The sequence below is a fragment of the Calypte anna genome, chromosome 1 (assembly GCF_003957555.1).
Source record: "Calypte anna isolate BGI_N300 chromosome 1, bCalAnn1_v1.p, whole genome shotgun sequence".
In the NCBI taxonomy this organism is placed as follows: domain Eukaryota; kingdom Metazoa; phylum Chordata; class Aves; order Apodiformes; family Trochilidae; genus Calypte; species Calypte anna.
In genome coordinates, this window is record NC_044244.1 from 6,900,822 (window position 1) to 6,928,776 (window position 27,955).

At 42.9% G+C, this 27,955-nt stretch overlaps 1 protein-coding gene and 1 long non-coding RNA gene across 4 annotated transcripts; one reads left to right on the forward strand and one right to left on the reverse strand.

Moving 5' to 3' along the window:
- Positions 1 to 647: 647 nt before the first annotated feature.
- Positions 648 to 25,370, reverse strand: SEPHS1 (selenophosphate synthetase 1). Of its 3 annotated transcripts, none has more exons than XM_030458070.1 (9): positions 25,240 to 25,370; positions 21,763 to 22,024; positions 19,152 to 19,255; positions 14,937 to 15,044; positions 13,898 to 14,052; positions 12,998 to 13,088; positions 9,573 to 9,672; positions 7,930 to 8,142; positions 648 to 1,991 (listed from the first exon to the last, which is right to left on the reverse strand). In XM_030458070.1, exons 2-9 carry the CDS (start codon positions 21,953 to 21,955, stop codon positions 1,777 to 1,779), a joined length of 1,179 nt encoding a protein of 392 aa, XP_030313930.1. In that variant the 5' UTR covers positions 21,956 to 22,024; positions 25,240 to 25,370; the 3' UTR covers positions 648 to 1,776. The 3 variants fall into 3 exon arrangements, with proteins under 3 accessions (XP_030313930.1, XP_030313938.1, XP_030313921.1); XM_030458078.1 differs by lacking the exon at positions 25,240 to 25,370 and adding an exon at positions 24,627 to 24,673; XM_030458061.1 differs by lacking the exon at positions 25,240 to 25,370 and adding an exon at positions 24,229 to 24,457.
- On the forward strand, positions 24,563 to 27,938 carry LOC115598964. Its single transcript, XR_003988048.1, has 2 exons — positions 24,563 to 24,648; positions 27,528 to 27,938. It is a non-coding gene; the product is annotated as an uncharacterized LOC115598964 (long non-coding RNA).
- Positions 27,939 to 27,955: the final 17 nt, after the last annotated feature.

Consider the following 27,955-nt stretch of genomic DNA (forward strand, 5'->3'; position numbering starts at 1 on the left):
AGGTGTTTGTTGAGAATACTACTCAGTGAGTGGAAAAAAGACAAGCAAAAAAGACAGAGTTGTCACCAGAAGCAAAGTTGGAAATTTAAAGCCTGCACGATGCACAAGATTGGTTCATTTCCTACAGAGGCAGCTGGGATTTGTGCTGGTAACCAGTATCCAAGATTTTCTTCTTCCTGGTCTGAATATCCAGAAGTGACTTCCACGATCTGGGAAAAGCTTAAGAAGAGCTGGTTCAGTGAGGAGCACTCAGTCCATTCAGCAGCAGAACTGCAGGGTGGGTGTCTCAGCAGTCAGAGGTCGGGCTTACCCTGCATCCCTTCCACTCCCAGGGCTGCTCACAGCCAGGACTTGCAGAGGAAACAACTCAGAACCATTCCATGCTTTGTGCTGATAAGTAAAATAAACAAAATAAAGTGGGTGATATACTTGGAGATAACCTACTTGCCCCCAGCTGTGGCAAGCAGACATATTCTGGATTACCACTGGACATCACAGCTTGTAGAATGGAACAAAGGAGCAGTAACAACTCTCAGTATAATTACACTTAAGAGAAACTAAGAAAAAGAAAAAAGGAGGATTTCTCCTTTTTCCCATTTGTAATTCAGCTAGGAATCAAAAAAGTTCATGCATTTATACAAGAGGAATAAAAAAAATTAAATATTTATTTTGAATAACAAGCTTCAGTTCAAGCTGCAATGTTGGCAATGTAGATTTTTAAACACAGATCACAAAAGCGTGCACAAAAATGTATTTGAGCAAAGAATAAAATAATACTAAGAATTATACTAAACAGTTGCTGATTTTAAAGAAACAAAAAAGGCTTGTAATCACTATACAAAATATAAAATGTATTAAACACTACCATCCACAGAACAGAGGTTTATTTTAGTTGGATTATATTTAAAAATTATTTGTGTAGTTATTTATATAGTGAATTGTAAATGAATATTATACAGTAACCTCCTTTTGGTCTGCAAAACCTTTGTTGCACTATAGCACATCCAATCACATTGCAAAAAAAGAATTATTTTTCCTTGCTATCAATAAAGAAAACAATCATTGATAATACAGTAAATATTGTCAGGTCTACAAATAATGAAATTAAAAATGACTCCTCCGACTCTGAAGCGCTTCCCATGCAAAGTCAGCACTTGCTTGTACCAACAGAGTGCTCTACCAAGCAATGTCCAGGGTCGTAGATGCTCTTGGTAAGACTAAAGCTTACAAAAAAATTAAAACAAAACAAAAAATAAAATAAAATAAAATAAAAAAAAATCAAAGATTGAATGTAATCATGCAACCCTCTTACTACTGGGTATACCCACTGTGTCGCTTATCAATTTATTGCCTTTCTGGAATATCACTCAAGGCATCCAAATTAGACATGATAAATATACATATAATGAAAGGACACAAACTGCTATTTGACACTACTACTGGTAATGTCTGTGCTATGTGAAAGCACCTTTAAAAAGAGCCTATGCGGCAAGAGATAAGTGTCTAAAGATTCAAAATGAATCAACAGTATTGGATAACAATATAATTCTCAACTCAGAAGCTGCCTCAAGATTAGGTGCATCTTCAGTTAATGTAACAGGAAAAAAAGGCAATGGATTTTATTTCATTAATTGTATCCACTCACAAACTGACCTAAGGCCACCAGATGTGCAGACACAAGTTTTCTTTTCTTTTTTTTTTTTTTTTACAGTTCTTTAAATCGCAGGATGATAAAGGAATAGATCTATTTAAAAACAAACAGCTATTTCATCTCTATTAAGAGGTGGCACCAGGCGTGGGGTTCACATTCTGAGTAGCCACCTGTGGTGCAACTTCAATGATTCGTGGCTTGTCTATAATTCTGGCTGTGCGGTTGCCCTTCTCTACGATGCCGATAATCCACGCTTGGTGACCCTCGCCGTATTTTGGAGACTTGATCTCAGCACAGAAACGTGCTGCCTGCTCTCGTGGCAAACAGATGAGGAGGCCTCCTGCAAAGGAAAAAAAAAAAAAAAAAAGAAAAAAAGCAGAGCGTTGAAACATCTGATTGCAAAGCATTTCACCCTTGGGTCTGCCAAATTTAGACAAGCGCTCGGTGACTTCAGTGGATTCTGCTGGATGCAGAATTGGATTGACAGGAAGCTGAACAGGAGCCAGCAGTGTGCCCAGGTAGCCAAGAAGGCCAATGGCATCCTGGCCTGTATCAGGAACAGCGTGGCCAGCAGGTACAAGGAAGTGATTCTGCCCCTGTATTCGGCCCTGGTGAGGCCACACCTCAAGTACTGTGTCCAGTTCTGGGCCCATCAGTTCAGGAAGGAGATCGAGGTGCTGGAGCAGGTCCAGAGAAGAGCAAAGAGGCTGTGAAGGGATCCAGCAGAAGTCCTGTGAGGAAGGGCTGAGGGAGCTGGGGCTGTTCAGCCTGGAGAAGAGGAGGCTCAGAGGAGACCTCATCACTCTCTACAGCTCCCTGAAAGGAGGCTGGAGCCAGGGGGGGGTTGGGCTCTTTTCCCAGGCAACTCTCAGCAAGACAAGAGGGCATGGTCTTAAGTTGTGCCAGGGGAGGTTTAGGTTGGACATTAGAAAGAATTTCTTTACTGAGAGAGTGATCAAGCATTGGAATGGGCTGCCCAGGGAAGTAGTGGATTCTCCGTCCCTGGAGATATTTAAAAAGAGTCTGGATGTGGCACTCAGTGCCATGGGCTGGGAACTGCAGCAGGAGTGGATCAAGGGTTGGACTTGATGATCTCTGAGGTCCCTTCCAACCCAGCCAATTCTATGATTTCTATGCCCAAGAGAAGCTGTGGTAGAAGTCTGAGCACTTGCTCTGCAGAAAGAAGTTTGTGTCTGAATTCAGGGTTTGGTGGGTATGTAAATGAGGCCAAACACACACAAAAGATGTTGGCAAAAAGACATCCTACTGATGCCAACAAGTGACATACTCCAACAGCTCCAGCATTGTCAACTTCCAACAGAGGACTGCAAAGCACCTCTCCACAGAAACATTTTGGATAAAGGTCACACTCAGATACCTATTGCCACAGATTGGTAGCAGCTGATGCTGCAAGTAATCCCATTGTCTGCCATGAAATAATTCAAAGTGGGGACTACTCCCAGGGAATGCAAGAGGCAGAAGATTAAACATAGGCTTGATCCAGTGCTCCCTCTGACAGTCCTTTTGACTCCTTTGTTGGGGAATTTTCTAAACTTCTTTAGGCTTTCCCATAAGATTTTTTTTTCTCAGAGACAACTGAAAAATATTTTCTTTACTAATGAATGCTTTTCAGGAGCAGCACAATAGCTAGTTAGCAAGCCTGCTATGAACACTTCAATTGTAGGAATCCTGGAACACTAAAAAAGGTGCCTGGGCAAGTGAATTACTAGAGTGAGTTTAATTGTCAGCCCTGGCACAAGTTTCCAGGGGCTTCTGGCCAAATCTTTAAATGTTTTTGTGCTACCCTTCATTACTAGAGTATTCAGGTTTTCTATACCCCTTACCTTTTTTACACTAAGGCTGTGCTGCAAGTGTGTGAAGCACTGCAAAGCACCAAACTCATCTGCAGCTGCCTAATTAACTAGCAAAGCTCTTCATGCTACAGGAGTCTGTACACTGTGTTGTATTCTGACACACAGCAGCCTCTTGTAAGGGCTGTTAAAATACCATCTCCCACTGGAAAATGTTTGGAGAGCACAGGTGAGAGCACATTCAAAGGAGAATTTAGGCATGTGCTGAGGCTTCTTTACTTTTAAACAGCTATTTGACCCAGTCTTGCCTCTAGGCAAATGGCATCAGCCATTCATGGTACCAGTTCTGAGCCAACCCTGGGGGCAAGGAGCCACCTGGTGAGCTGGCCACCCTGGGCTCTTTGTGACCTCCTCCTCCCCTGCAGCCCTTGGGAAGCTTCTTAGCACTTCACATTTCCTTTTCCACACAAACAGTCCTGACAAACCACACTTTTAATTTCAGGCCATGAGAAAGAAGCAGCAACTGAACATAAGGAGTTATTTATAAAGATATGTGGAAGTAGGAATTTATTTTCTTTTAGGCTCTATATGAAGCAAATGAGTGTGCCATCCAGATCTTAAACATTTTGGGAAAATGTTCCGTCACAAATAAATAAATTCTGTAAGTCTGAAAGACAGTTTTTAAGCTACATCCATATGAGACAAATCAATTGCAAAGGAATTATGTGCCATTATCACAGAATGATAGAATGGTTTGTGTTGGAAGGGGTCTTCAAGAATATCTAGTTCCAACCTGGAATACTCTAAATCAAACTGAAGAGAAACTTATGTCAAGGTGCAAATCAGGGAATAGGTTCACAAGTGGTAGTGCAGAGACTGTGCTAACTAGCCAGAAGGGAGAAGTATGGTGAAAAAGGAAATAAAAGCACAAAACTAACCTTCTCTCATTTACCTTTTCACCCACACAGTCTCCTTCTGCAATCTGATTCACCTGTACAGATGCCCTTTTAACATTCTTTGGGAGGATCAGGAAAATGTACAAAAAAGCCAGTTTCTGATCAAAAAATCACTTCTCACCTGCTGGCTGCATCCCACAGTTTGATCAATAACCTGTAACCACGGCTGGGGGCTACTCTCAATCAGTAGCAAGACTGTAATTTTTCTCTGCTAGATTGATCAATCTCTCTAACTCTTCGGGTAGGTCCTTAAGGTTTTTCACTCTTCATTCTGTTCTGCTCTTTCCTGTTCTCTGTTTCCAACCACTCCAGCTGCTCTGGTTATCATCCCCTGGACAACTACATTTTTACTGGTACCAGGAGTTTCAGTTGTTGCAATGTGCTTGTGGCAAATGAAGCAGCAATGCCCCTCTGCACTGAAACAAGCAGCACATCATGGTGTACCAAAGCACCACTGAAGACAAAGCAAACTGCAGAAGGAATGAACAATCTGCTGTGGTGGTTTGAGAGTTTGCTGCACACTTCTTTTGGGTGTTGAAAGGATGCAAACATTTGGTGACTGTCCTGACTTACCTTTTAAAAATAAAAGGGTTTTTTTTGTTGGTTTTTGGTTTGGTTTGGGTTGTTTGGTTTGGTTTTTTTTTGGTAACAGGTTTTGAATATTGCTGGGTTTCACTGCTTTTTTGCAAACAGGAAATGGACACAAAAAGATTCTGAAGCAGCCTAGACAAAACTTTGCAATTAAGAGGAGAGATACAAGCAGTTCATGAATTCAAACCAAGTGTCTCTTGCTCCTGCTTCATGGGCTTCTCCCACACTGACTAACAAAAGCATGAGATCATTAGCCTTACCTCTTGTCAGGTACTAACACAGCCCTTCTACCCATCTGCCTGTCTATAAAATCTGTAGCAACACTGAGTTGCTGAGGTACTAAAAGATTGGCCAACACCAGTCAACAGTTTCCATAGTTATTAGAAAAGGACTGGCAAAAATACACCTGTGCATGAATATCCCATACTGAGTAATTCTGTAAGTAGTCAGTCTAATAAACAGAATTAATTCACTTGGAAATTTGACTAAAACTTTAACCATTAGCAGATAGTTACCTAAAAGACAGCACAAAATCAAGTAAACTGCAATTTTAAGAAAACACAAAACCACACCATAAGCAGGCCTGCCTGGAGGATGGAACAGATGACAGAATACAACTTGCCAACACTGACTTTTGTCAACAGGTGCCCAGCAAATGTGCACTGGAAAAAAAACCACAACAGTCTCAAAACCCATGCAAATAGTTTTCCCTGTAAATTTCTCATTGCCTCCTCACTGCTGAAAAACATCTGTTCACAAATGAAGAAACTGAAGACAGAGCATTTCTGGAAGTTTAAGCCAATAGGGAAAGGGCAAATCTATATTAACACTATGAACATCCCTGAGCAGCCCCCCTAGAGACACCCTCACAACTGGATGTAGAGGTGCAGCAAGACAGACACTTCCCTTCACATAAATCAATCCCAGGACATGAAATGCACAAGCAGCAAGGGTCTGAATGCAAATGAACCACCCCACCACACCATGCTTAAGCTAATTTACATTGCTGCACTGGGTAAGGCTACCCAGGGTAAGCCCAGAGCCTATGGGACTGCAGTCAGACAGCCCAGAGCTGTTGTCTCCATGTGCTTATGGATCTTCCTAGGATTTGGCAGACATTGCCCTACAAGGCAAAAATCCCCACAGCCACCTCTAGTGCAAGAAAAATAATGCTGTGATGAAACCAAATACACATTTTTTAGGCACCTAAACTTCACAAATAACCAGGTATGTCTTGCTGGTTTCTCCATCATCATCTATCTATGTTGAAGCACAAGCTGTTCAGCGTTTCAAAGACATCTCTTGCCCTCAGTCCCAAAAAAAGATTCTGAAGTCAACTGTTTTCTGCTTCCAAGTACTCTCAGAGCAGTGTGTACATCCATGCTGTTTTACATTCCTTCAGTGAAAAGACAGAAATGGATATCCCTGGGGTGCAGGATGGGCAGTTCTGAAGACTCAAACACTCAGTTTGCATTTAAACCATCCCCATGCCAACTGCTACACAAACCTCAGCCACAGCCACTCACCTGAAAGAGTAGCCTGGAGTTCCAGCTCTGTGTCCACACTATTTTTTGGACTCTATGCAAGTGATAACTAGAGTGCTGGTAGCATTTGTCATGTGAGCAGTAACAATCTGTTTGGTGCTACCAATCTTATTGACAGAGCTTGCCAAACTGCCACCAGATATTTCTGGTCCCTGCTGACTGACACTGGATTTGAACTCTTGGGAGGGTTCATGTACCATCTCCTATTACATCATCTGAGCCATACATTCTCTGTAGGACAGAGTGTCTCTTTAAACACAGATGGCTAAAGAACAATTCAGCAGATCATGGCAAGTTGTGTATTCACCAGGGGAAAAGTTTATGGCTCTCACTGTGATGCTTCTTTCCAGATCTTCAGACTGTTTTGCTTCAAGGGGCCCCCCTTCTCTTGTGAACTGCAGAGAACTTGGATAACACTTTAACAGAGCAGGAAGAGGGTGGAGAAATGAGATAAAAGACAGATTTGTTGCTACATCTTCTCCATTTCCCCAAGAGAAAAAAGTCAGACTAAAGAAAAATGGAACAGGACCAAAGATTCAAGGGGAAAATGAAACATAGGGACTTGCAGCAGAAAACAGTGATCCTGCTAGTCAGCAGTGGCCTACACTTAAGGCAGCTTTCAAACCTCAGAAGGCCCTGTCACCTGCTGACTCTTAAAATGTTGATCTGAAATGAAATCAGTGCCCACAGCCCAATCCTCAGTGTATCTTTGTTGTATTCACTGTCAGTAGAAGTGGCAGCTTTATTAAACAGAGAACTCAAGTAATGAATGGGTCAAACAGCAGCTTCGTTTTGTTTTGGTTTTTGCTGTTAGTCACAGTCCCTTAAAGTCAGATTTCATAAGCTTAAGGGAGAAAAATCTCTATAGTTGGATGTCTGTATGCTGTGGACAGAGAAGGTCCCAGTCACTGAGATTGGCCCACTCAGAGCTCACACATACTCAAAATAAGAAGCAAACCACCACTCATTTTACTGGCAAACCTACAGCAGCTGGCTTTACCTTTGAGAAAACTGTGTCAGTTGTGCTGGGATTTTTAGATATTCACTGTTCTGGAATTAACAGCTAAGAGAAAATTAGGTTTCAAAAGAATTCAGAATCATCACTTACTTTTAACTGCAAAATGTTCCAAATCCAGCAAGGCTTTCTATGACAGTTTTGTAAGGAAGCAGAAGGCATTCAGAATAGGATGGTGATTTGGAAGTTAGGCTGAAGAACTTAATTGTGAACAGTTGTGTGGCTAATGCCCATTTTAGCTTGGCCATACAACAAACCAACTGATTCTGAATGCAAAGTACATGATTGGTGCTTTTGAAACGTTCTTCAACTCTAACATGGAGTTGCAGGGAAGAAAGAGGGTGATACAAGTGTCCCCTACCTGATGTCTCTGGACAAGTCCCGTGCATGAGGCCAAACATATTTCCACAAGCCTTACTGACAGCAGCCATCTTAGCAAGGACAGGAAGGTTGTGGATAACAAAGGACACCTCGTTTCGCTGCTGCTTGGCAAGGTTTTGTGCATGCCCCAGGATTCCAAATCCTGTGATGTCTGTAGCTGCATGTGCATTGAAAGTGTGCATGAGCCCAGCAGCTACAAGAGAGGGAGGGAGGGGAAAAAAAAAAAAACCAGAAAAAATTATTAACAAATGAAATGCTTCAATAATATCTTGCAAAGTTTGAATGAAGTTACAGAAGTTTAATCTGAATCAGACTGGGTTACTGTTAAATTAAAGAAAAGTCATGGTTGAAGGGAACTGGAATGCACCAATACTGCAGTGTAATCCTTAAAAAATTCAACTTGTATTTAAGGTATTAAATCATACTGAAAATCCAACACTGAAGTTACATTTATGAGCATGCTCTATTAGACATGTGCTATGAATCTTTATTAGCAGTCCAGGAAACAGAGAACTGCTCCAGATCCAAACTTCCCAAAGCTGAGGGCCAGGGAGGTTCTGAGCTCAGCTTTGCTTCATTAAGAGCAAGGATCAGACTGACTCAGTCAATTTTCTCATATCTTTTTCCCTGTCTCTCCATAAAACTATCACATCACAGCTTAATTTCTGGACAGTTAAAGTTTAAAAGCTTCAGAACAAAGTCTGCAGGTTGTGGGGGAAGGCCCCCAGCCTCCTCACCTATGCATTCATGGAATTCTTGGGCATTTGCCACTGCAGAGCCCTGGGTCTGTGAAGGGCACCCCTGCATACAGGACAATAGCTCCAGTTAAGAATATTAAGTGATGTTAAAGGTGCCTGATAAGTGGAGAAAAATAAAACCAAGAATGCTTTGCCCTTCTTTGGTGCTTCCCAATATATAAGCAGGATTGTCTTTTCTGTATGACAACTCTGGTCATTTCTTTTTCCTGGAAGACTTTGTGAAAAAAATGAAAAATCAGTATGGTTACATACCAAATGGCAATGAAAACTGAATACATGGAAGAGGTATTTAACTTCCCAGTTCCTTCAACTGAGAGGTAAGGAAACACCTAATTCACTTCTCTGGTCCTCTAGTACTACTTTAAACAACAGAGGGAAACATTGAATTAAAATTTCAAGGGTCAAAGCAGAACCTTTCCCCTACCACAACTGAAAAAACAAAAATTAAACAAAATTTTAAAATTAAGTTTAAACTGAAGCATATAAAAATGAAGAGCTTTTCCTTTTTTATTCTATATCAAACTTTAACCTTATTACAGTCAGGCCCTCATGTGTTCTCTGGGCAAAGAAGGAACAAACTCAATATACTTCTCTTTAAAAGATCCTCTAACTGGGATGTTGCAGCACTCACATGAATCATTATCATCTCCAGCAGCATTAGTTTTTTTTGCTGTATAATTAAAAGAGGGCACTTGATATTAAATTTGTTTGCTTCATGAACACTGAACAGCAGAAAGAAGAGGCAGAAAGAAGGGATAAAGTGGCTTTGTCACATTTCCCCATGGCAGTGAAATGAAACCAGGTACAGAACTGGAGGAATCCACAACCTTCCCTCTGCCCTCCCAAAACACACAACTCTTCTTACCTGTTCTGTTCAGTCGTGCCATGTTCATCATTGCTTCCTGGTATGCCAGTTCTACATCTTCTTGCGTTACCACTAGTTTGATTTTATTCCACTTCTCTGGCTAATAGATGAAATAAAAGTGATACTTTTAGATTTTCAAGTCTATATTTTAAAGCACACCCTTTACCACTTTAAAAACCTCCTTCATCCAAAATGTACTTGTAGTCTTTTTATTTAAACTCAGTTAAAGAGGGGCAAAAGTTTCAACAGTCAGAGGTTTGTGCCTTACTCTGCTGTACCTAAGTGAAGTTCATTTAAAGATTTAAGCACCTCAAACAGCTGAGTGGAGTGGAACAACCCTACCCTAGAGCAAAGAACTCCTTCAAGGCAACTGTCTGGTTTGAAATCCTGAAGCCAAATGAAAACAACTTTGTTGATGCTGAGATTTGCAATCTCAGGCTTCTGTGTTTTTAAGAGAAAATTTTTGATTTCACATCTGGACACTTTGCTAAAAAAGGCCACTCATACACACAAGTCTAGGTTAGAGGGATGGATTCTAAGCCAGGATGTAATCACTCCAGTGAGCTAGGATTAAGGCAGTTCCACAAGCATCCTTTACAGTTTAATAACTACTGTTAAATAAACTTTAAAATTTATTAAACTACAGTTTAATAACAGCATCTCCTTCCACCCACTCTCCAGTGTCTTGTGTGGTTTCATGCCCCCATCACATGCTAAGCAATGCCTTTCATCCCCAAAGGATCTCAGAACAATTTAGGAAATGATACCTTTATAAAGAGCAATTGTTTCATTCAAAGATGAAGTAATTCCAGATCCAGAATGAAACAAAGCAACCATTTAGCTGTTAAGAGAAATGCTACAATTTTTTTTTTTTTTTGTACTGGAAATAAAATCAGAGAACTAAAAGTAAACAAAAATAAGGGTTTTGATACCACAATGCCTACACACTGTCATTCCACAGAATAAATACACAGAAGAAACTTCCTACTAAACCAAAGGTGCAAAAACTACAAAGAACTGGTATGTGATGCTGAACCAGAGAGGGATCTTGTCAGAGGCTCTTATCCTTCACCAGTGAGAGCTGACTTCAAGTAGTGTAAGAAAGAATCCAGAAATGGCAAGGGGGGAAAAGAGACTGCTCAGGCAAAACCATTTGTTCAAGAACAAGGAACTATGGCAGTAAGATGAGAGCTTCTGAAATTAGGTTGAACTGGGTCTGATCAATTAAGAGAGAGCACAAAAAACCATAAATGAGGCCAGTGGAGAGGGGGAAGAACAGTGGGCTTGACTTCTTACTGTGGGTATGGCTGAGAATCTGGAGCAGCTTTGAAAACTGCCTCAGTTTCTTAGTTTTCAAAAATACATTTCTGAGGCTGTGGAAACCATTCAGATGGTGGGAATGGAAATCACAAATAAGCTGGAAGCAGAAATCAAGGCTGAGGCTTTAAGAGCCACAAGAACAGGTAGGATGTAAATTAGATGCAATTCCTCTCCACTATAGCAATCAGATACTGGGGCTAGTAGAGAGGAAATAAAGTCAGAAAAGTTCACAAAAAGCCTCCAACAACTTTTAAAAGCAAGCTTAGATTTCCATCAGGTGAGGTCTGCAAACAACAGCAAGGGTTTGAAAACCCTTTCTGAAGAGACATTTCATCAGCTTCTTTCATGCTTTTCAGCTGAGAGAGGAAAAAAGCCAAGAGATGCCATTTCCCAGCTGTGGACCAGCTCAGCCAGTCCCCATCATCAGCCTGGCAGCCAAGGTCACAGCAAAAAGCTTCACCCCCCTCCCTGGCACATCCCTGAGCTGATCCCCTGGGGCTGTGAGGGGCCCAGCTCCCTGCAGACTCAGCAGTCTGTTCCTCTGCACCCCATGGCAGCTGCTGCCAACAACACAGCTGGTGCTTGGCTGCAACAATGCTGGCAGCCACCAAGCAAGGAGGACAAATCTTGCCTCCATTTGGATCTCCCATTCACTCATCACCAGGAACTCATTTGCCACTGCTCTGTGTGAGTATCTCAGCTTTTAGGTTGTTCTGGGTTTTGTTTCAAGTTCATTTTGCAGCCACGTGTCTCTACAATCCAGTTTTCCTTCCTTGCCTATGCATCACCTTGCTGTACTATGTACCTCCTCCCATATTTCAATACAAAGCCAAATTCTGTACCAAAATTTCATTTATGACTGGATCTGTGAGAGGTAATTCTTGTTTCACATTCCCTTCTCTTTCTCCAAACAAAGCTAAAGAAAAGGCCACACACCTACTCAGAAATTTTCCTACCACAATCAGAGATATATTGTGTTTACATGTAATAGGATTTATTTCTCTGCTGTCCTAATTTTTCAGACCATAAAGTGTTCCATGTTGACAGTCAAGGAAATTAGAAGTACTTGAAATATGTGGAAATTCTTCAACTTATAAGTCTGTTTGCCAGTACAGTAACAGACATGTTAACAAGTAAAAATACACCCAGAAAATATACTATAAAACTGGTGTCTTGCTGTTTTCTTCGTTTTCACACTGACATTATTTGAGGCCCTGATCCTTATATCTGACTGGAAAATGCAGGATTCTGCAGAGGTCAAAATTGCTAGGCCAGACCCTATGTAGAAGGAGGAAAATATTCTTTCCTTGTTGCTCACGCTTCAGACTCCAATGAAGATTTATGCTGATTCTCTCCCACTTTTTCTAACACAAGATTTGTAATTAGAATTCATTTGACAATGTAGTGGCCACCAGCCAAGACAAAGTAGATTCCAGTTCACTCCTCTGCCAGTCTATTGGCTCAGTAGCCCAAAAAGTAGAAAAGATGCATCTTTTCAAGTGTAAACTGAGCAGTTATAATTCTGAAAGCATGTACTGGAAGCCAGACAATATAAGCAGATGCCAATTTTGCAGTCACTTTTCAGTTCAGTAGTTACATTTTTGCCTAAAGTAACAGATGGAAGTATGTCTACATCCATAATGCTGCTAGAAATATTCTTATTGAATGCACAGGGTAATACATGTGAATCTAATCCATGTACACAAGCAGAAAGAGCATAGACAGAACAGTCTTGGCCTAGCTGCCATCAATAAGCTTTTTGCCAATTACTTTAGCAGGTGGAGTGGGGCATAACTTTACCAGGGTGGTAGTCTGTTGTTCTGTTAGTAAATAATTGTTTAGTACAATAATGCCTGAGAACTAACTAAAAATCAGATGCAATTAACATGGGGCCACTAACCAGAAAATAGTTTAACTGTCTTGATTCCAGCAGTTTTGCACAGAAACAGGTAAGGCTGACACACCAAGGAAGGAGAGAACTGACAGAATAATCCCAGCTGAGCCCTCGGGACAGTTATTACACTGCTGAACTCTGTCATTTTGAGGGAATAAGGACTTCTAACTCATGTGCCTTTTCCCTCTTTCTTCTTTTGTAGTGTACTCACAATATCTAGCCACTGGTGGACAGCTACAGCCACTTGTGTTCCCAAGGGTTTAGTTAATACAAGCACATCTCCTGGCACTGCATTGTCTGGCCTGAAAACAAAGAATTCATACATTAATTACATTGTGAGATTCACACATGTTATTAGGAGTAAGTGCTGATAATTACATTTTCACAGACCCATGTAGCTTGTCACACAGTTAAAAACCTGACTAATTGCAGAATTACCCTTTGGGATTTGTAGCCATGGGATATTTTTGAGCAAAATGCTACAAACTTATTTAAAAGTGTTAATCCTTCTTTCTTGGAATAGAACAATGCTCACAGCCAGACACACAAAATTACACATTTTCTTTTGATTTACTAGAAACGTAAGATTGGGTAGGAGAAAAAATTGACCTTTGTTACTCTAGGCATAAGATAACCATCACTGGGATCACTAACAAATTAATTTATATAGTGTAAATGCCCCATAGTGGGACATTAAAAATCAGCTGTTAAATAGACAGAATGCTATGAAGACAGCAATGCTGTGTTCTTCACAGCCACTGGAATGGTACATGGAAAATAGCTTAAAATGTATGTATAAATATGACAGAAAACTGTGTTCTAAAAGAGTCTTCAATACCTTTAAAGGTTAGAAGCTTAACTCTCCTGTCAAAAGAAGAATAGGATTAAAAGATACAGGGAGGTGGGAAGAAGTAAAAGACAGCTTGCTTAACACAGCAAATATGTACAAAAGACATGTGGCATCTGTTGAGTGCTAAGGACAAACACAGGCAGGGGAAGGTACTGTTTTATTCATCAGGAGACAGATCACAAGATCACAACACAGCATTTAAAGGACTTTCACTGCATCCCTTCAGACCAGTGCCTTTGGTTGTTTAACCATTTAACTTACATTATAAATTCATTAGGCTGACAGACTGTTGTGGCCACTCCTCCTAAAACAATCCAGGGATTCAACACAGTTTGGCCACCAGTAACAGATGTTCCTGCCTCTTCTGCTGCATCTTTGAAACCCTGGATAATTAGAGGCATCACTTTGTCTCTTTCCTAGAGATCAAAACAGAAATCAGAGTTCCATACAGAGCAGTACAACTCATTTCAAGACTGGTCCAGGCCTTCAATCACACAAACCAAATGCCCTCATGGCAAACAGTTGATGACAGAAAAAACAGCCCTAGGAAGAGCTTAGCCTCCTGAAAACTCCACATTACCCCATAAAGCTATGGTTTTACAGCTCTTTGTAAAAGAGTTGGAGAGACATCCTCATGCTGAAGAAACATCCTTCAAAAGGTCTTATAAAAGTTCAAAAATTAGTAAAAAAATTTCTGGAAAATCAGAGCAACTATCCTGCTGTTGTAATCAGGTAGAGCCACAGCAGTGCAGTGCAACAAGGCAAAGTTAAGCCAAGCTGCATTTGACCTCCACTGACCTGCAAAGTTTCAACTTCCTTCTAAGAATAAACATCCCATTTTGTTAGAGCAAAACAAATACACATGCTGGTGACTTTCACACACAAATGAAAAATTAAAAGAACAAAAAGAAAAGCAATCTATTTCAGTTCATTCTCCTTCAGAAAAATGTTACAAATCTGGCACAAGCAAACCAGAATTATCTATTCAGACTCATACATTAATTGGTAAATCAAATGCTGCCTTGAGCAATACAGTCCTGAATTGACAGAAGCAGTGAGCACATTTTGATGAAGACATTAGCAGCAGCAGACTACAGTGCCACAGAAAACTCAACTTTAAGTAAGTTTCTTTAGAATGTTTATGAGGCAAGACCCATACTATGAACTGGGACATTCAATAAAACTACCTCTTCTTTAAAGATGTTCAAACTTTGAGAAGAAAACACACTAAAGGTAAATATATTCTAAGCATGTGTAGCTGCTCAGGTCTTTCTTCAAAGGCAAGTATCAAAAATCTTACCCTATCTGTCATTTTATTGCTGATTCCAAGGAGCATCAACATGTTGTCACATTCTGTGACCCCCATGGCATAAAGGTCACTTAGGACATTGGCACATGCTATCCGTCCCTGAAAAAGAAAGAAAAAAACCCAAATCATCTGCAGGACTGCTTGTGAATTTTCAAATGCCTGCCACAAACTAAACTTCCAGCACAACTCTGCACACTGAGACAGGTGCTTATTCCACAGGCTTCTGCACTATTAAACTCATACAAGTATGTGGTAGCATCTACTCCATGCAACTTGCCTGTCCAGAAGTGACATTTATCTGCTCCCCTTTCAGGTAAGGGGAGAACTCATCCCAGATGTCTTGGTCACCACACTCTCACTGGCTACATAGGAATCTCTCACATTGAGTTCAGACTGGATGCTTCATTTTAGAGGCTGAAATTAAGCTCCATGAAATCTCAGCTTTGATAACAAGCTCAGTTTACTTAATCTGCTATGCTCCTACTAATTTTATTCCAGCACAAAACTGCAGACAATGGTGATGACATTGTGTGTAAGTCATACCTGTGGGAAGCTAGTCCAAGAATCAGGTATTGCTGTATCTCATGTGCATTGGAATACACAGGAGACAGGACTCTGAAGAGAAAGCTCTTTATCAGAGAATCATGGAATAATTTGGAAGGGACCTCTGACATGGGATATGCCCTAAAGGATGGCAAGATTACTTGAAAATACAGGATGAATTATTTTTTGGAAGACTCCACACATTTTATTAAAGCTGGTTTAGGTTTACAGCTGCAGAACTGTAACAAACATCTGGTTTTAGGATTTTAAATCTGTGCTTCTCATAAAGTTCACAGACAATACCACCATGATAAAAACAACTACATGCTTATTCAATAAAATGTGGACTTCAGAAATGTTTTACCTAGAAGCCAAACTGCAGGTGAGAAAAAGTAATCTAAACACCTCCAAACCTTACCATCAAATCACACATCCAGGAGTTTTGGAAAAAAAAAAAATTAAAATTTCAGGCAATTACCTCACTTCCTGATGACATGAAATACACAAATGTAATCCAACTTTTCATAAATTCAAGAGCTTCCAGTGGCATTAGGGGACTTCCTTATCTTTGGAACTGAAACATGTTTTAATAGTTTAAATCTTGAACTATCAAGAGATGAGTAAGCTGTATACTGTGTGGTTTAATAGATACTGGTTGTTACATTTCTAGATCTTTAAGAACACTAAAGCCTGCCACTTTCCTTTTCTGGACAGGGATTATCAAATCATTCTCCACTATCCTCAGTATTAACCAAGCAAATTGCTGGCTTATGCTCTCCTAGGAATGACAGGTAAGTTTTTAAAACCACACTGACAACAGCTCTCTGTTCTAGTAGTCAGTCTACCACTGCTTTTACCTGTGTAAAACCATGACTGAAACATGTTCAGGGAGAGCAAGCCTCAAGTGTGAAGTAGCAGAGGCTTGCAAACACTGATAAACAGGACAGGATTCACAAAGGTCAGCATAGCTGGGTCCCACGTGCTACCTCACTGCTTGCTGAGATCCTCTGAAACATAATAATCCAAGTGCAATGCTACAAACTATTTATAAGGGCAAAAGATGAAGTGTAAGACCACCAGCCCCAGTCTTGAGGGAAGGTTCTTCTTAAAAAGGCACAAAAAAGGTCCCTGGAACAGAGGGGGAACTCTACTCTCAAACCAGTCAGTTCCTGTACTAAAAAGGAGCCTCCCCAGAGCTCAGTACCAGTCCTGTCACCAGTGATTTGATACTTATTATGAAATGTATTTTCATTGTTCATCTGCTTGTAACTTTTCCAGTAGGGAACCATGAAAGCTGAAAAAATCCTGTGCTGGATACAAACTTTACAGGTGTATATCATAGGGATACTTCAGACAACATGGACTTCATGTTTTCAAGAACCAACTCAAAGAGGAGGAGAAAGGGGAAAGGAAGGAAGAGGTTTTCTGCACATAACTGCAAAATTTCGTTCTAAAATAGAAAGTGACAGAGTGAGAGAAGACTTTTCTGAAGCAGAAATCTGAAGTTCAGCTGAGCCCACATGAAGTTTTGCTTTCCTCAGCTGTTTCCTAATCTCTTCTGTGACAGCACCCAGCTTGGAGTCCATCTGCACTTTTGACTTTCCCTCCTTGCTTCCTCTCCCCAGGTAGAGAGAGAGAGAGATCAGATCAGGAGCTGCAGGTAAGCTCTATGCACAGAGCAACAGAGACTGCAAACCAGGGAACACCAACCCAAAACCAGTATGGAATTGACCACTTAGGGAGATGGAGCAGAACAGCAAGAAAGAAAACTTAAGAGTGTAAGTGATAGCAAAACCAGAGCCTGGTAATGATAGACATGGGTTAGGGTGAGCCTACACTGAAAAAAAACCAGGGAGAAAACAGCTGGAGAACAGGACAGCAGCTGTCTTGAAAAGAGAAATCCAGAACTCACTCCTTTTTACAACCTGGACACAAAGTTTCTACTCTCACCGTTTCTCTGCTCTTGACAACCATCCATAAATCAAATCATGTTTGACTGTCCCCCAACTGATGTTGGTCCACACAAGGAAATGGCATTCTATGTCATCTCCAGGTACTCCAGTCCCCAGGTGCAAGCAGAGGACCCAGAAGCTCCCAACCAAGACATTTCCTGTGACTGGATCACTCCTTGTGATAGAATCCCTGTTCTCAGTTTTTAAGGAGAGCTACACATCTGTAACCAGGTTAGAAAGTGGGAAGCCACCACATTACAATGAATGTTGAAAAGACAAAGAAGTGAATGACTTGAGGTAGAAAACACTAAAGTTACAGCTGCTGGTGCATGCTGATCACAGTATAGACTGTAACTGTGATGCAACCACTGAGAACTGGACTCAGGCCAAATTTACATTCCACTCCCACCACACCAGGCTAAAACCTCAGAGTACAGACACTCCTGTGCCATCTCAAATACCTTTGTATATTCACACAAAAGAACCCTCTCCCTTCACCACAGCCTCCTCACACTGTCCCTCTCAAGCTTTTGTTTTAAGGTGAAAAAAAAAAAAAGTATCTCCACTTGAACACAGCTCTCCAACAACATATATATATATATTTCCCCCCCCCCCCCCCCCCTCTGGTCCCTGATGAGTCCCCACATGATATTAAAGCAAGCCACTTGATTCAGATTTCTCAAGACACCTCAATAATTCTATTCCAGAGGCTACCTGAGATCCTGGATGCCCAGTTTGCAGGAAGAGAGTTCTTCCAGAACAGAAACCAAAGGAGCTAGGCTGCATATATGGCACAACTCCTGGTCAAACACGCTAAAAAAAGTGCGAGTTGGTCCCAATCTCAAACTGCATGTCCAAAACCTACTTGACAGGTCCCCAAGAACAAAAAAATAAATCAACTACAGCAAATAAAGCATAAAATCATGTAAACAGCAGTAAAGGCATGCCTTAAAGTGAAGGATTCACATTAAAATAACTGGAAACATGAATTTTATAATTTCTTAATTTTCATTTAATGAACACCTCCTGCAGAATTCCTTAAAGCTTTGCTAAGTCTTGTTTTCAAGTTCATTTGCTGCCCCATGACCTTTTGCTCGAGTCACTCCTGATCACTGCCACATAGAACACCACAGAGGAATCTTCTGAGTTAATGAAATACAGACACAGAAGGAATGGAAGCTCAGGTGCACCCACCTTCCAGCAAGTCATTTCAATGCATCCATCTGCAAATGGGAATGGTAGGATGGGAAAACTGGTGTTCACAAAGCACTATAAAGTTGCCAGGTGCTTCTGCCAACTACTGTCATCCAGGCATTTCCAGTTCCAACATGCTACCTGGTTATTTTAGAACCTCAAAAAAGGCCAATTACAATGTGGTTCTGCTCAGATGCAGGGTTACTCTCTGTTGTGATGGTTTTTCCCTTCTTTGGGCTTTTCAAGCCAAACCCCACAGAACAAAAGATGGAGGGAAATTTGAATTAAAGGCAGCAGTTTTCCCAGCTTTCACCTAGAGAAAACAGCACTGCTGCATTCTTGGCCAGTATGGAAGAGACTACAGGATGAAACCACACCTTTCCCTCTTCATGTGTGTTCAGGTGACTTCGGGTGCAGTCAATCAAACAACTGGCACTGAATGAAAATTACCATCAGACTGGTGAGAAGCACAAAGCAAACCAACAATACAGCTAACAACTAAGTTTAGCCAACTTACCATCATATAAGGATCATCCACAATAGGATAAATATAATCTGTCGTTTGGACCAACGACAAACCTCCATGTCTTAATGGAATAACACAAGTGTCCATCCCAATTCCTGCAACGACAGAAATTCAGTGAGGTGATTAACTCTGACCTTAATTATCTGTTGCTTTTAACTAGAGAACTTCTGAAACACGTCTGTGAAATACAACTCTAAATACTGTCTAAACAGGCACAGCAAATTCCTTCTTTAGAGAAAGCAAGTGAGGAAAACCAAACAAAAAATGAGAACTGACTGGAACAGAAGTGTAAATAGCTGAAAGCAAGAACTAAACTAACGTGTTCTACAGTTTGTTACAGGATAATAACAGTACATTGCTTTTAAGAACATTTGTGCTTGAATGTACGTGCATTTGAAGTGAAAAGGAACCACATGAATTGACTGTCAAAAGCAAACAGATTTTACCATCACTCCCATTACAAAAAACCATAATGACAGTTTTAATGGAAGCCTCTCAGAAAGGGCATTTTCCCCTCACTTCTGGAGGAACAAAAAAGAATGCCACAAGTCACAGCCCAGGTTGCTGGTGGAAGATGATTCACCCACAATCTGCTAGACAGGGAAACTCCTTTGAGAAAACCACACCACCAAGTGCAGCCTTTTCCCTGATGGTGTGTATGTCAAACAGAGGAAGCAGTGTTACAATCTCCGGGCATTTGCTGTCACTCAAGAGCCCATGCAAAAGGGGCAGGTGACAAATCACAACATGCTAGCTAAGTCTTGCTCCCCACTGACACCCTGGTGCCAACAGCAGGTACCTTACCCCCTTCCTGGGCTGGCAGCAAGCCGCCTGGAATTACTCTGCATAGTTGGAGGGCAAGAGCTTTCAACCACCAGTTTTCAGGGAGGAGATGCCACACAGTAACTATCACCCAGGTATTCACACAGCACCTAGCAAGAGCTACAAGCCATTTGGTATTTGGTAGTGTCCTGCACAGGGATGGAGCTGATGTCACACCAGGTGCTACTGGGGACACAGAGCAGGAGTTCTGCCAGGCAGGAGGAGACACCTGGAGAAGACCTTGCCTCTCCTGCCTCCAGACACATGTGCACAAGCTGAAGAGCTACCTGTCTGTTCCTTTGAAGGTAAGAGATGCAAGTAACACCAAACTTATCCACAGACACATATATTAAAAGGATACTCAGGACAAAACCATGTTCTTAAGAGATATGAACTCTCCAGCTTGTATTACTAACAGATTTCCTGTTACATAACGTCACACCTACATGCTGATGGCATTGGTCTGCTTTCCACCTTTTCATATTGCTGGAGAAGAAAAAAAATCTATTAGCAGCTCCATTTGTGTTTAAAGCCTTTAACTTTGTAAGAGAGAAAAAAAACCCCAAACAGCCAGATAATGAAATCTAAAACAAACTATTACTGATTTTAGAGATTTGCCAAATTGAGACTCTGTTGTGAACAACTTATTCATTTTAGAAACCCCCCTCAGATAAATAACAATTTGGGGATAAAAGAAGCTGGAAGTGTCCTTCATTAGGAAATATCAAATTATAGTGCCACCCCAGCTCCACACACAATTGCTGCTCAGATATTTCATACAAAGATTGTCATTGTTTAAGCAAGAACATGGGCTCCTTACTAATCTCTCTCTGAATTCAATCTTTACCAGAATAATGGCTTCCAACCTATTCTTCTGCTAATGGGCAATTAGCAATATTGAAATAATTTAAAATAAAGTTATTGGACACTGAATAGATAATTAAATAACTTCAGAAGAAATCCTACACTGAAATTCCTAAATGGAGGAAAAAATTCATTCTGTACCACAAAGTAGAGACAGAATAAGCATTATTATAGAAAAACATTAATCTATATTAATTTATCTATATAAATATTAAGTAGAGCAGCTGGGATCAAAATACATATGTTTGCCCTGTTCCCCATGTAGGTGTTTTCCCTCTCTTATGCAGGTTGTTTTCCCTTACTACTTTACATCATAGTGCAAATACCAAACAGAAAGTGAAGCTGGGAAGTACAGAGGGCTTGGAAAGAGCCTTTCCCAGGCATATTCTACAGGTGAGTAAAACAGAGTGAGGAACAATGAAAGGACTATAAGGAAAAGTGACAACTGAGAAACCATTTGCTCCCAGCCTCTGCTGAAGAAAGGAAGTTTTACCTTCTTGCTTTCTCTGACCCAGGGGAGAGTGGAACTTTTACCTGTGAGTCATCTAATTGCATAAAGCCCTTTGCATCCATTGCATGAATTTCCAAAGGCAATGTATCAATACTAAAGTCCAGAAATTAACTGATATGGCATCAGTCTGCTGAAGAAAGGGAGGAGGCTAAAGCATAAGCCTATCACAATGGCCATTTCTGACCATTTTTTCTTCATAGTTGAGAGCACTGCAAGATGTTAAATAATTAAAATAATATTTCTGCATGCCAGGTGCCAACAAATGACAACACAAGATTCATTCTTCAGATTTCTGGATGCTGTGCATGCATTAGACAAAACACAATTTGCAAACTGATTAAACAAATGGCATCACCAAGCAGACCAAACAGAAGGACGCAGGCACCTCTGAGAGGAGTTACTTACCCAGCCTGGGCATAACAGCCCCCAGGAACTGTTCATCTTCCTGAAAATGGTTTTCCTGTAGAGATTCAAGCAGTTTCTGTAAGACATCCTGTGGCACTTTGCAGCCTGTGCCTTTCAGTTCAGTGAATCGGGTCAGACGGAAGCTCTTGTCCAGTTCATAACTTTCTGGGTTAAATGACTCCCGAACAGACATGGTTCTCCTGCACAGACTGCTGGCCTTTCCCACCCCAGAGCAACAGGATCAGTTTCTTTGCTGATCAGTCTAATATGAAAAAAAAAAATTGGAACATTAGAAATTCTTAAGACTTACAAGACAGCAGATTTTCCACAGAGAACAAGTTAAAAAGAAAGTAGAAAGCACTCAACATCATTCACTTGTTAAGACAAGCAGGCACATCTCACACAACTCATTTCTCTAAGACTACAAAGGAATGGCTCCCCTTCCTACTTTCCAACATTTAAAACTATAACTATGCCAGGCGAATCAGAGAATTAATTTATTTTCCAGACATGCTGCTCAAGTTTTTCATTAAAAAAAAAAAAAAAAAAAAAATATCCAACTCACTTACCAACCTCATTTAACACAGAGGTAATGAAAGAAATAATAGTTCCCAGAGCATGGAGGCCAATTTCCAAAAGGCAACCTGGGCTCTGATCCTACAACACACTCAGTGGAGACATCTGTTTGTACTCAGCTCGGCACGGGGTCACAATTTTAGCCATTAACATATTAATCTCAAAACCAAGATGCCTTTCTAATAATGGCTTCGCTTCAGTTTTGATGCAAGAAGCTGAAACTCCATGATACACCTGTTCTCCTTGGGGGAAAACCCAATCCCAATGTTCTGTTAGTACAGGTAACAGCAGAACAAAGAGGCTGTATTTAAGCAGACTGGTTTACCCACAAACATGCCAGGTTTACCTTTTTGGTACATTCGCAGACACAAAAATGTTGAGAACAAAAGTTTCTTGCTTCTTGAGCCCTTTTTTAGTCAATTAACAATACTGAGAACACAGAGAATTGCCTGTTAAAATGGCAATGTAAAAAGACACTGATGCAACTCATTTAATAAAATCCTTAACAATGCATGTCTAATTTTAGAACGTTTTTCCACTCTGACTCACAGACACCACGCTCCAAAACTAATAAGAGGCCTAACCCAGACACTGACTTCTGAACAGGAATGGCTGTGATAAATACAACTCATCTTTCTCAGAGAAGTTGTTTTCAGGAATTACTAAAAACGACCCATCTGTGGTAATTTCTTAGAAAGCAAGGATCCTGCCTAACAATGAGAACAGAGTTCAGCAGCACTGCTGACAGAATCTGATACTGGTGGTGGTGATGTGAGGAGGTGAAGCTGAAAAGCAACAAAATGAATGCAAGTGACTGGTATTCACCAAGTTCAACTGCACCAAACATAAGAAAGCCATAAACCTACAGATTGTGCGACTGATATCCCCCATACAACACTCACTACCAAGCACATCAATTCCACAAACCTTTCAGTCCACTAATTTATTGAATATACTTAGTAAGAACTGAAGTTTTAAGCTCCCTGAGAACTTCTGATGTGGAGCCCAGCTCCCCTTTACGGTGCTTTCCCTCCTTCTGTGGGAGGCGTGGCACTTATTTAAAACAAATCTTCCAAAGCCCAAGCTCGGGCAGTATTCCAAACTCTAGTTACAAGAACGTGTCTTGGATGAGCAATGAATTCAGCTCATAGCTGTTGTCTTCCAAGGCAAGACATTAAGCACTTGCAATAATAAAAAAAAAAAAACCACAAAAAACAACAAAGAAAAAGCGTCTGAAAAACAACCTGTCAACAGAAATGGGAGAAAAAAGCTTTTCAAAGAGGGGGAGATTTCCCCCCCTCCCCCTTTCATTCGTTTTTAACACTTAATTCTAATTAATTCCAGAAATTTATAAAAAGCAGCTTGCCTCACAGGGGGAACATTTTCCTTCGTCTAACCAGTAATTGCCAATATGCTTAGCACCCCCTACCTACTTACACAGGGAAAAAGATTCAGAGCCCACAGCCTACCACGAACTTTTTGCGAACTGCAAAGACCCAGTGAATTGCTTTCCCCGTCTGGAAAACAAATACTGAAACAAACGAGGATTTTATTTAACGGAAACCCCCCACAGCGAGAGAACACAATAACTTTTTAACAAAGATCTTAATAAAGCTGTGTGCAACTATGCATTTTGCAGACAGCAACCTTCCTCGGAGGACCAAGTTTCTTGTGACTGCTGGCGGCCTATGGAGGCAATCCCAGCGCTAAGCATCCCTCCCCAGCAGAAGAAAACACCTCGTAACCCTGACGTTTCTTAACTTTAAAAGCACGGCATAATAAATATTAAAAACTAAAGCTTAACCCTTGCCGCCCTAAAGAGCGGAGAGAGGGGAACAAGAGAAGCCAAAAAGCGGGAGAGGTGAGAGAGAAGCAGAGCCAGGTACCTACCCGAAACAAACCCCAAAGCAACCAAGAGGAACCCAACCTCCCGAGACCTTCCCGAAGAACCGCAACAACCATTTATCCAGGGAGCGCGGCGAGCAGCGCTGCGGACAGACATGGCTCTGGGACACCTTAAATTTCCAGCCGCTACCTTTAAAGGCAACCCGGGGCCTGCACCGCTGCTCTTTGTGCAGCCGCCGCCGGCGGGGTTGGGATGAGGGGAGGGGGGGAAAGGAAGAGCAGCAGCCGGGCTGGCTGCGGAGAGGGCAGCGGCCACCCCTGTTCCTCAGGGCGGACACGGGCCCGGCAAGAAGGGAGGAGGTGGATGGGGGTGGGGGGTGGGATTTGGGGCCGAGGGAGAGGGGACACCCCGATACCCCCCACCCCAAGGACACCCCCCTCACCCCGGGGTGCACGTGCGCGCAGGTACGATGTCAGCGGGGGGCGGGGTTAACCCCTTGGCTGCCGGGGGAGGGGTGGCGGCACGAGCCGGCAGCACCCAGGGCGCGCGCGCGAGGGGGAGGGTGGGGGGGATGTGGGGTTGGGGGGGGGATGTGGGGGGGATGGAACATTGGGCGCGCACCCTGCCCCCCCCCCCTTCTCCTCCCGCCGAATGCCGGGAGGGGAGAGGGAATTGGGGGGAGTGGGGGGGTGGTTGGAGGGAAAGGTGGAGGAGGGAAAAAGGGAGAAGGTTAAAAAAAAAAAAAATGTCGGCGGGCTAAGAATTTAACCCGCTGGTTGCCGGCGTCGGATTTTTTTAAAGCGGCCGCGGCGCGGTAGAGGCACACCCCCCCCCCCTCCGCTTCTCCTTCCCCCGCCCTTCCCCCGGGGCCGGGCTGAGGGAGGGCGGCGGGGCCCGGGGCCAGGCGAGCAGCCCGCGTCTCGGAGGCGCCGCGCCGCCCCCCGCACCCGGCCCGGCGGAACGGCGGAGGCGAATTCCCCTTTAAATCTCCCCGCCTTGCACCCCCCCCCCCCCCCCTCCTCCTCCCTCCCTCCCTCCTCAGGTCTCCCTCTTACCGGCTCGCCTCCTCGCCCTCCGCCTCCTCCCGCGAACGGGACTCCCAGCCCAGTCCCACAATGCACCGGGCGCGCCGGGCTCCCTCAGCGCCGCCTGAATAGAAATGCCGGGGCCGCGGCCGCCGCCGGGCACGGGGGGGTTAAACCGCACACACAACCCCCCCCCCCCGTTTCCCCCTTCCCCCCCTCCGGCCCAGCCCCGGCTCAACTCCCGCCTCCCCCCGCCGCGCTCCCCGCCCCCTGCCCTGCCGCGGGAGCGCGCGCGCACCGCCCCCCCCCCGTCCCCCCCCACCATGATCTCTTGTCGCGCGTTCCTGCACGGCCGGCGGTGGCGCGAGACGTGTGACAGGGAGGGAGAGAGACAGGGACACGGGGACACAGACACAGGGACACAGACGGACACACAGGCACACGCAGGCACGCAGAGAGACACACACAGACACATGCACAGACAGACACAGTCAGACACGCGCACACAGAGACACAGACAGACACACAGAGTCAGACACAGACACATACAGACACACACACAGACACACGGAGAGACAGACACAGACACGCAGTCACACAGACACACAGTCAGACACACAGACATACAGCCAGACACACAGGCAGACAGACACACAGAGAGACACACACACACAGACAGACACAGGCACACAGTCAGACACACAGACAGACGCACAGACACACACAGACAGACATCCACACAGACACACAGACACACACATTCAGACAGATGCAGGCACACAGTCAGACAGACAGACAGACACAGACAGACGCATAGACACACACACACACACACAGGCCAACAGACACACAGACAGACACAGGCACACAGTCAGACACACAGACAGACACAGACGCACAGACAGACACACACACAGACACACAGGTGCACACACAGACAGATGTAGGCAGACAGACACACAGACACACAGACAGATACACAGACAACACACAGACACACACAAACAGACGCACACAGTCAGACAGACACACTGACACGTTCCCCTCTGCACACAGGGCTGTGGATGTTGCACCACAGCACAGGTGTGTGTGTGTGTGTGTGTGTGTGTGTGACACATCCTGCCAGCAGCCACCCTCGGGAGAGAGTGGAATACCGAGGGGCAAGAGGAGTCAATTTTAGAATTTAAGATAGTGATAGTTGTACTTGGGAAAGACCTTTGAGATCATCAAGTCCAACTGTTATCCTGACTGTTAACACTGTCCAACTGTTAAACACTGCCAAGTCCACCACTAAACCACGTCCCTCAAGCACCACATCCATGAGCCTTTGAAATACCTCCAGGGATGGTGACTCAACTGCTTCCCAGGGCACCCTGGTCCAGCACCTTTCTTTCAGGAGTTTTTTCCTAACATCCAGTCTCAGTTTCCCCTGGCACAACTCGAGGCCATTTCCTCTTGTCCTTTCTCTTGTCATACCTGGGAGAAGAGACCAACCCCATGTTGTCCCTGAGGGTCTCCACTGAAGCACAGCCCTTAGAGTGCCACTTCTTGGCTGTGCAGAGCAGTTGGTGTCTTCTTCCCCCCCAAAATCTGGGTTGGGGCACACTTGGAAAAACACATTGTCTTGTTTTTAAGCAGGTGGTGATGAGTTCAGCACAGCCCTGGAAAGCTGTGCTTTGTTTGCTGTACCTGTACAGCCAGGACATTGTTTTCTGTTCCAAAGTGTTTGCCTTAGTCAACCCTTTTCCATCACTGATTTACAAAGCATCCCGTTTTTCCTTATCCATTTCATATCTTTCTGACACATCTTTCTGATTGCCAGGGGCTCCTCAGTTAATTTTTCTCCCTGAGAGTGGTTTTCATGCTTCTGCAGTGACTTTTCCCAACAGATTAAAGCCAAGAATCAAATAATTCTGTCTTAAAACTTGTCTTGCTTTACGTGTGAGACAAGTTTTCTGCAGAACAGAGGGAATTTCAGTGTTATGGGTAGCACAGGGCCCGGGTTTACATTGCCAAACAGATAAAAAGGCAGTTCACTGCTTGCAGTTTGCAGTTTAGCACTTAATTAAGTAATTGCCCGTTAATTCAAACACCACTTTGTGCAACCGTCTTTGAAAAAGTCCTGCCTAAAAGCAAGAAGAAAAAGAGAAGAAATTAAAATGTTGCTTTTCTTGCCTGATTTTAATTACTCCTCTTATCTCTGAGAAACGTAGAGTCCCTGGACCGTAGTGCGGGGCAGCAGAGGTGCAGGGGAGATCCCAGCACTGGATGCCTTTAGGAAGTCATTAATGTTATTTGTATAATTAATTGATTTCCAGGTCCCTCCATGTTGCCCTCCTCATGCATTTCAAGCATGACTCACAGAAATGGCATCTCCAGGAGCAGCCCTGCTGTGTTTCATGGGTGGTTTTGACAACAGAGATGAACTGAGGACTTGGAACCCACAGTCCTGACCTGGAATTTGAGCTCATCTCCATCCCTTGTCCCAGAGGGAGAGGGGGTGGAACATCTTGGGATCTTCTGATTGCCATTGATCCAAGAGGATTTGCTGAGCAGTGGCTTCATATCATGTCTGTGTGCTCCTTGATAGATTATTTAAATCTGAAAAAAAAAACCCAAAACAAACCGTGTCTTGAGAGGTGGTAATCAGATGCTCAGACCTAACATCCCTCTATCTTTCAGCCATCTTTGAGCTGTTACCAGCATTTCATTAAAAAAGAAAAAAAAAAGATCATGAAACATAAGG